At 30.8% G+C, this 10,087-nt stretch overlaps 1 protein-coding gene across 20 annotated transcripts; it reads left to right on the forward strand.

Annotated features, from left to right (window-relative positions):
- Positions 1-1,942: 1,942 nt before the first annotated feature.
- PIG-M (Phosphatidylinositol glycan anchor biosynthesis class M) lies at positions 1,943-8,281 on the forward strand. 20 transcript variants are annotated; one of them, XR_013016644.1, is made up of 4 exons: positions 2,238-2,643; positions 4,101-4,189; positions 5,949-6,066; positions 8,257-8,281. XR_013016644.1 is itself a non-coding variant. In XM_076465068.1 (3 exons), exon 3 carries the CDS (start codon positions 6,138-6,140, stop codon positions 7,323-7,325), a length of 1,188 nt encoding a protein of 395 aa, XP_076321183.1. In that variant the 5' UTR covers positions 1,943-2,071; positions 4,101-4,189; positions 5,949-6,137; the 3' UTR covers positions 7,326-8,094. The 20 variants fall into 20 exon arrangements, 18 of the variants coding, with proteins under 18 accessions (XP_076321183.1, XP_076321185.1, XP_076321175.1 ...); XR_013016643.1 differs by having other exon boundaries at positions 2,240-2,643; positions 8,216-8,281; XM_076465068.1 differs by lacking the exons at positions 2,238-2,643; positions 8,257-8,281 and adding an exon at positions 1,943-2,071 and having other exon boundaries at positions 5,949-8,094.
- Positions 8,282-10,087: the final 1,806 nt, after the last annotated feature.

A 10,087-nucleotide genomic window follows, 5' to 3' on the forward strand; every position in this document is an offset into this window, starting at 1 on the left:
TCTATGTCAATCAGACGACAGAGGTATTGAATACTTTGTTTGTTAATTTTCTAAAAAGTTTAAATGTCACCAAAAGAACTATTTTGCTGTGGAAAAAGAAATATTGGTTTTAGTTTTAGGATATTTCAATGTGTATGTATCTGTATCACAACGATCTATTTTCATTTACATTGAACCCCCCAAATTTTTAATTCTCTAAGGAAAGAGGTGTGACAAATTTACTGTTACGTATTTATTTTAATGTCGACGTTTGTGTCAGTTAATTTTATACTTAGAAATGTACGTAACTTATAGTGTTAAATCTGTATTGTGAAATTCCCGCCTATTCACTGAAGTTGTAGAAGATTCTCGAGTGTAAGAATCAACAATGTAAGTGTCTATGTAAATGCTAGTATTGTCGTGCAACCTAAAATTTCTAGAATTTCGCCTTATGCCTATAAAATGTAATCAACGCAAGGCGGCCCGGTATGGCCAGGTGGTTAAGGCACTCGACTCGCAATCCGAGAGTCGAAGGTTCGAATCCCAGTCGCACCAAACATCCTCAGCCATGGGGGCGTTATAATTTGATGGTCAATCCAACTATTCGTTGATAAAGGAGTAGCCCAAGAGTTGGCAGCAGGTGGTGATGAATAGCTGTCTTCCCTATAGTCTCACTCTGCTAAATTAGGGACGACTAGCGCAGATAATCCTCATGAAGCTTTGCACAAAATTCAAAAAACAAACAGCCAACGCAAGGCGCCAGACAGCAGAAAATAATGGTTTCCTAAAGTTGGTATACCATAAACTTCTGAAGCCATAATTGTCATTAACACTCACTAACCGGGAACTTCAGGTATTCGCCCAGAAACATTTAATTGTTTGTTTGTTTTTTGAATTTCGCACAAAGCTACTCGAGGGCTATCTGTGCTAGCCATCCCTAATTTAGCAGTGTAAGACTAGAGGGAAGGCAGCTAGTCATCACCACCCACCGCCAACTCTTGGGCTACTCTTTTACCAACGAATAGTGGGATTGACCGTTACTTTATAACGCCCCCACGGCTGAAAGGGCGAGCATATTTGGCGCGCCGGGGATGCGAACCTGCACCCCTCAGATTACGAGTCGCACGCCTTAACACGCTTGGCCGTGCCGGGACTAGAAACATTTATAGATTTTGAACATTACAAACCTTTTAACTTCAGTGAATCCACTTCGGGCATCAGTATTCTTGCAAAAAGATTACATAACTTTACCGTCGAAAAAAATCGACTTGTAATCGGCGTGAGACCGAAGAATAATGATACAAAGCTACCTAACTCTCTAGTAAGTGAATCGTATCTACATCAACTCGAAATTAATTTACTCATTGAGAAACCCCGATAAGATATCAAGGAAGTTCCAAACCAGAAAGATGACTTTATATTTTTTGTAAGTTTGTAAAATCCTGATATTTAAACCATTATTTGTATTAAATATTTATAATAGCCGTTATTATGAATTGTATTATTATTTTATGTGTTAAAATATATTTGTATTAAGAAAGAAAACTGTGTGTATCCATCTTGTTGGCATATATCATAAACTGGGAAAGTATCGATATTTATTTAACTTTTAAATGTAAATTATAATTAACACAGTTTTATGCTATTTAAATCATAATACGTAAATCGTCGTTTTTGCTAAACTTCATAAGAGAAGAAAGTTAATAATATTTTGCATTAACGCCTAATGTTTCATTCTTGATCCTTTTATAAAGTAAAGAGAATCAGAGATTTCACACTGAATTTACTTTAAAATGCGCAATTTTCGGCCTTTTTTCAGAAACAGAATTTATCAAACTACTCTTAGTATTTTTTAGATATTTTTGAAAATTCTTATAATTTTTATAAGAAAGGTGCACTTGATGCATGCTTTTCAAAATGAAACACTTTTTCCATCAAAACTCTCAAAATTTAATCCTTGGTTTGTTGTAAAAATTCTATCTGTCTTCGATTTTACTACTCTACTCAAGAAAAGAAAGTTAACACAAGACTTCAAAAACAAGAATTTTTTTTCAAAATCCTCGAATCCAGAAACTGCTTTTCTCCAAATGTAGTCAGTTTTTATCTTTGTTTTACTTTTTCGGATAAGAGAATTTTGCTTTTTTAAGCAATGTACTATTTTTCATTATAGCTCTAACGCTTCGATCTAGATTATTTTATGAAATAAAGAAAATCAGAGATTTTACACATAATTTTCTAAAACAACAAATAATTGGAATACCAAAGCCGTACTTAGAGATTTTTCAGAAGCGTTTTAAAAATGTTATTTTTTTTATTGTATGAGAAGGTTGCACTTGATGTGTGCGTTACAAACGGAAAAGTTTTTCACTGAACTGTTAACATTTATTCCTTGATTTGTTATCAAAATTTCGACAGTTTTCGATTTTATTATACTCTTTAAGTAAAGGAAGTTAATACAAGGCTTTGGAAGGTTCGTGTAATGTGACGAAAATTTACAACTGAACTACGCAACAAATTATTCGTAACAGTAAAACAATGTTTATTGTGTGTAAATAGTGATATGAAACATAGTAAGCAGTTACCACATTTGTTTCCTTCGAATTTTCATACACGTTAGTCATCATTTTAGGCCTATACAGCATTAGACTAACCACTTATTTAATGGTAACATGTTTGATACTCGTATCTTAATTATTGCTTGTCTTAAATAGTAGGTTTGAGAAGTTTTGCTATTTTATCTGTGCATTGAGTAACCACATATAAGCCACCCACTATTTCTGTAGGAGTCTAACGCTATTTTTATTTTATGTGTAGATGTGAATTTAACTAACATAATATTAAGAGACAACAAGGGACCTATTGGTTGTCCCATTCTCCAAACTAAAACTATGAAATAAATAAAAATCTTAAAGCTAGCCCTTTTCATTCTAATAACTATCAAGCCTTTCTCAAATTTATAGCTCCCACAACTTCTATTTTATAGGTAAACTACCTGTTTGCAAAATAAAACTATTAACAGAAAATTACTCCAACCTTGCCAAAAGTTATATTTGTGTTCCCTAGTCCTATGTTATTTATTTTATGTTTTTATTAGCTATTTTGGTATACTAGTTTTAGAAAAAAAAAACACACACACACACACATATATATGTATAAAATGGAGGTTTTCCAGGTGTACAGATAAAAATTCATTGAGTTAAGAAAGTTCAAATGAATAAATATTTAACAGACATATTTTGGATTGTAAAATTCCATTCTAGAGTTCATAAATGAATGTATTTACTAGAATATTTTTCATTTCTTAGATCATTTGTTACTAAGCTGGTATATATCATAAAATGATCTGCAGTAAGACATCATGTATTAAAAAATAATGTGTTTAAAATACAAATATGCAGTTGAAAATAGTCCATAGAAAAAGTTGAAATATACTACAGATTGTTTCTACCATTTGCACATTATAGTGAGTGCTGATCAAATGTTTTTCAAGTTAACTAGTTTTGGAATACTTTAGCACTAACTGTGAGAAAACAGAATATGAAATGTCCATAATTTCCATTGTATAAAGGACATATAAGATTTAAGGATCCTTCTATTTCTAGATAAATAGAGAGAGGTATGAGATTGTTAATCAGTTTGTGAGGCTCTGAAATAAACAGTGATTGTAATGATGATGATGGTAAGAATGATATACTTCTCTAATTATTAATAGAAAATACAACACATGAAACTTTTATTAACACACTGGCTCCTTAGCTTATATTGCCAATATTTCCCAGGGTCCCACTAGTCACTTTACAATTACTTTTTTAGGAACAGTGTATATGTAGCCGTTGTGTCCCAGCCAGTAAGTGGCCCTTTAAAAAGAAAATAGAGCACGACTCACTGTTTGGTCATGTGTGTCTTACTGAAAGACTATCACAATCCACTGGTGGGTCATGTGGGAGCCAACATGTTAAGAATTCTTGAAAAATGTTAAACCTAATCTGATGATGTACATCGATAAGTTTCCAAGTGTAGATTAGAATGTCATGAGGTATTACTGCATATTATATCAACAGCTTTTTTTAAAGAAATACACTGATGCATAGAATTGTTTATCCAGTTCCATTCTATATTAGGTGATAATCCCAGGGGTTCAAATGACAGGTATTGGGGCTGACTACTTTGCAGGATATAGAAGAAAGTTCTTTTACTGATGATACTCGTGGTGAGAAATGTGTAAATGTTTAATTTTCTCTTTCCAGTTAATAAATCTTAAACTAGATATTATTCTAATAGTAATTTTATGATACGTTGCAGCTTTTACAATAGTGAAAATATATTTTGTAGAACAGGTACAATATTTTGGTTGCTGGTATAACCTTTCTCTTATACACAAGCTTTGATGGTAAAGTACGTGAAGTTGAAGGGTATGTTGTTTTTATTATCAACAAAGTGAAAAATAATAACCAGTTTTGTTTGCATTCATGTTATAAAGTATTAGTTAGATTGTTTTTATATACAGGCCTAGAATATCACACTGAAGCTTTAGTGTTTCATAATCAATAGTTCTCTAAATTTTCAATTTTAAAAAAGCTATGATAGGGAAGAGCAAACATTATCACCTCTGAGGGAGTAACAAATTATCGAATAAAAGTTTTATAATAATTTTTTTTTTTTCCACTCTTTGTCTCTCTCATAATCCATGATCTTTGATGTTTGGTACATTGAATATGTCTGCTTAGAATGTTGATGACAGTGAAATAACACACTTTTAGAATTGATTTATTCACCATTAAGCAACCAGTTTTAGCAACATTTAAATTTTTGACAATTTAAAATGACTTGATATTTAATGGACTGAGTCATTGAGAGATTTCTTGATGTATCAGTAGTTGTTGCTAATTTATAACGTAATTGCCATAAGATCACTGTTTAACATATTCTTTTTAATTTCAACATAATATTGTGATGATTTATAACATTAGGCAAATTATTTCAATTATTTAGTATAAATGATGCAAAGTTCAATCTGTATACAAGATCCACAGGTTGCATGTATTAGTAGGCTTAACTCACAAAAAATCCCAAACAGTCACTTTTTTGTCATATTTCATCATGTATTTAAGATGCAACTCAAAGCTGATTGACTAAAACACATGGTAATCTATGAATAGCATGATAATAGATTTAGTAACTAATCAACCAAATGAATTGCTAATTGAATTAATTTTTAATAACTGGCTAACTTGCTCACTCTTCTGTTTATATACAATGCTTGTTTCCCTTATACCTTCCAAAGATTTAAAGTGCCACATCAGGCAAGACATTAAAGAATGTCTAGACATATATTCAGAAATTCCCCAGAGAAAACAAATCATCTCACTTTAAATGCTGAAATATAACCTGCTATGACATATGTTAACCTCTTCCAACACAGCCAACCCTTTCATATTCTCCATTAGTGAGTGGAAATTCTACCTGTTTACCTAAGTTGAGCTTTATGGAGCCAATCTTTTTGTTTGTTTGTTAAGCACAAAGATACACAGTGAGCTATCTGTGTTGTGCCCACCACAGGCATCAAAACCTAGCTTTCAGCCTTATAAACCTTCAGAGTCACAGGATGGTTAGATGCCAGTCTGCTTCTGTCAACTGATATAAATAAAATGTTATGTGTGGGAGTTAATTTGGTAGATATTAGTTAAGTGGCAAATGTTGCATATAATTTAAAATATGTTCATATTAGTTTTCTTAAACAAATCTTGCAAGTTATTTTAATTTCATTAGGTCTAGTTTATCTCATTTTTTAGTGTTTCAAATAAATGGTTTATTCAGACAGCTGTATCTTTATGTGTAGATTATGACAGAGAATGCAGAATAGTTTATTAAGCTTTATTTGCTTAATCAGGCAGACAGTTTGTTTGTTTTTTTTTTTTTTTTGTAACCTAATCCAAAATGTATTGTTTTTTTTTTTTGTTTCATTTCAGTCATGAGATTCAAGTCCATATGGAAACAAGACAGTTGATACACAAGAGAAAGAACCTTTCTGACAATCTAAGAGAAGCTTAAAAAAGCATAAACTTTATGATACTAAGACTGAAACTGGTATTTAGGATGACAAATAAGTGTTTGTATGATAATTGTGTACAGTACTTGTTTGTAGAACAGCTATTATAATGAGATCACTGGTATTTCATCTTTCTCTAGCCACTGTTTTACGTGTAATTCTGATTGGTTATGGTGAATGGCAAGATAGAAATTTTCTGGTAAAATATACAGATATTGATTATTATGTGTTTACAGATGCTGCACGTTACATTGCTGATGGTAAATCCCCGTTTCTTAGACACACCTATCGTTACACACCATTATTAGCCTTCTTCCTTTTGCCTAATGTTTTTGTCAATTTTATATGGGGGAAGCTTTTGTTTTCTTTGTTGGACATTTTGATTGGCTATATTATGTACAAATTACTTAAAGAGTATAACATCTCACACAATAAAATGATTTTTAGTGTTTGTGTTTGGCTTTATAATCCTCTGAACATAGCTGTATCAACCCGAGGAAATGCAGAGTCATTGCTATCTGCTGTCATTATACTAAGTCTCTTTTGTTTTTATAAAAATCAATTGTTGTTGGCAGGAATAACGTATGGTCTTTCAGTTCATCTTAAACCTTATCCAATTATATTTGCGCCAGTTCTATACTTTTCATTATCAAACAGGATTGTATCATTAAATCAAGGAATTGTACACTATATTCACAAGCTCATTGTGCCAAACAGAGAGAAACTAATATTTCTTTTGGCAACAGCCATTGGTTTTGTACTGCCCACGTGTATATGCTACAAGTTATATGGTATGAATTACATACAAGAGTCTTTTCTATACCACATAACTAGAAAAGACACACGACACAACTTTTCTCCTTTTTTCTACTTGCTATACTTGTATGAAGGAAATGACCACTATTTGTTATCATTTGTTACTTTCATTCCACAAGTTATCTTATTACTTACACTAGCATTCACCTTTCATTCTCCCAAGGACTTGCCATTTTGCCTGTTTGCTCAGACTTTAGTTTTTGTTTCATTTAATAAAGTCTGTACCTCACAGTACTTTTTGTGGTATTTGACGTTTATACCACTGGTAATTCCAAAATTGACTCTTTCATTAAAATGTGGATTTAGGTACATAACTGCTTGGCTGCTAGGTCAGGGAATGTGGTTGTTTTTTGCATATTATTTGGAATTTGAAGGGAAAAATACCTTTTTATATATTTGGTTAACAGGGCTAGTTTTTTTGTTAATAAATGCGTATATACTTGGTGTTCTAATTTATAACTATGGAAAAGAATCACAATAGTTGCTTTAGACTGTTTGATTTTAAAAATCACCATAAAAATTTCCTTATGTAATTAATTCTAAAAGTTTCACCATTAAAATAGTTTATATTTTTAACTTGCATTGTTTTTTGTGATACTCTTTTTTGTTTTTCTTTGTTGTAGAATATACCAACTTATTAGGGTTTGACCATTGTGTTGTATTGTAAATTAGGTTGTAAGAGTCTTTGTAATTTTCAATAAATCAGTGAGAATTATAATTTATCTTAAAGTTGTAATAGAAACATTGGTATAATTTATGTAGTATATCTTGTGAAGTATAAAACCTGTGAGTTAAATATGATATTAACTCATTATTTTTACATATTTTAATAAAGTAAAAATGGATTAACATCTAATATAGTTTTGTAAAATTATATTTGGTGAATTAATGAGAGAAACAAAGACAAAGCATAAAGCAATCAAATAAAAATGATAGTTTGAAAAGATTTATATTTAATTGTAGTTTAATGTTTATGTTACTTATTGTGAACATCATAAAATTTCTTACTTATGAAAATAAAACAAGTACCTGTAGGTGATGGTTAGGGTGATTCTAGAAGACCATGTCTAGTTTAGTCGAATCATTTATATAATCAAAATGTATCATGTGATTATTTGTGTCAAAAGACTACATTATGTATGTAATGTCTTCATGACTCTTCCTCTATATGTAGGCTTATAATATTATAAAATTGTACATTCTAATGTTCATAAATGAATCTTGTGTAATAAAGCCTACAATTAAACAAAGTTAAGGTGTGTATAAGCAAATGTTTTGCAAAAGTAATATGTTAACATGATAATGCAGTATTAAAAGTAATATGTTAACATGATAATGCAGTATTAAAAGTACTCTGTGTTTTCTGTGTAGAATCATGTGAAACTTATAAAAACTAAACAATCCAATCACAGAAGGAATGAGTGAGATATGATGGCTTTTAAGACATTCAAAATACTCATTTTTATAGTAGGTATGTACAAAATGCCATGTAGCATAATCTAAAATGAAGTTAAGTTCCACTATTATGGAGTACAGGTTTATAAGGGAACAACTTTTGAGACATGTCTTCTTTGGTCCAGTTTTTGCTTGTTGAAGAACTACATATGCAACTTGTCTTCTAGCAGAAGTTTCAAATTGCTAAAGAACATTTCAGAAAAGAGTTCAGATTAAAGAAACCTTCAGAAAAGTTAAAGGTTTACAATCTTTGGATTAACAAGATTTCCACAGTTCATTTTTTAAAATAATTTTTATTCTCGCTTTAAGTGTTTATTTGATGATCAAAAATTATTCATGTAGAAAAGCAGTTTAATATTCAGGTCTGCTGATGTCTGGTATGGTACTGTGTAAGCACCTTGCTCTTTTATCTAGAAATGTGGACTTCAAGTGTAAGAAATTTTTTATAATTTTTATATCTTTCTAAATCCACAATACAAAGCATTTTATTTTCACATAAATATTGGTATACTTTTACAAAAAAAATGCCACCCTTGACTTTTAATGGGCAAATTATGGTAAAACCTATGGAATATTGTAACCATTTCACAGATTGGATAATTATTTTTTATTTCTTCACGTGGTGACATATTCTGTAAACTAAAAACATTGGCATTGTAAATGATGCTTTGGTCTTTAAGTGATAGCACAAAGAAGTAAACAGTACTTAAAGGATATGTTGGTTTTTATAAAGCCAGAAAGAACATGCCCTGTTTCTGCTCTATTCATGAGAAAGTCCAAAAATAAAGACAAGTTATTGGCTTTTCCATTCGAATTTAAACTAAATAGTACTGTGAAGCGAGTTAATTTCTCGAAAAAGTCTTGAAGATATGTTTATTTTTCCAAAAGTTTCAGAATAATGATCAACAACAACTGAATGTGAAAGTAAAATTAAATGTTGTTAGTGTCAACTACAGCTTATCGTATTGTGTCATCATATGACTGCCTTGAGAACGACATTTTTTTACTCTCAAGTCCATTCTAGTTAAAGAGCAGGTAACTATATAGTACTGTGTTAATCTTGCTGAAAAGTTTATATTTCTGGAATGTAGGTACAATAATTGTGGAACAGAGAAAGGATGTTAAAATTGGTCAAGCAAATGATGTATTTTTATATACATGAGGAATTTTGATCACCTAATGAACTGGATACCAGTCAAAACAATACATAAAACTTTAAAAGAATCATGGCAGGAAGATCGCTAATCTAAATATTGTCAAAGTTTAACATCTCTGAAGGTGAATTTCCTGATATCATATGCCTTAAAGCAATTGAGAAATTCTGTTTTTAAATAAATTGTTTGTGTAATTCTTTTAGGAGAAAATGTTGGAATGTCGAACGTCATTTCAGTATGACCCTTGTTTCATAGTAGTGGGTCTTAAGTTATTTATATCTTTTTAACACAGGTCAGCAATGAATTCAAGCAAAGTTTTTCAGACTTTTTTCACTTACAGAGCACTATCTTTTATTTTAAATCTTGGCAAACGATAACATGATCTCTGTACCATGCTTTCCTATGTGAATTAGAGATTGCAAATTGCGTGAATGCTTTTTAGTATACTCTTCAATGACTTCTTCAGGTAAAATTAAGATTTTTCAATGAAAGTACAAAAAGTGAAGTTGTTGGAACGTCACATTAATTTTAGGTAAATTTCTCTCTACTTAACATTGAAAATGATTATCTTACTGAACTTATTGTTACAATAAGAGCAGCAACCTTCAAAACAGTTTTTATATTTAAGTAAAAG

This window comes from Tachypleus tridentatus, chromosome 10, assembly GCF_004210375.1.
Source record: "Tachypleus tridentatus isolate NWPU-2018 chromosome 10, ASM421037v1, whole genome shotgun sequence".
NCBI lineage: Eukaryota > Metazoa > Arthropoda > Merostomata > Xiphosura > Limulidae > Tachypleus > Tachypleus tridentatus.

What these genes read in the sequence shown, in the direction of transcription:
- PIG-M (XM_076465068.1), top strand. Translation starts at nt 6,138, where the DNA reads ATGAGATCACTGGTATTTCATCTTTCTCTAGCCACTGTTTTACGTGTA.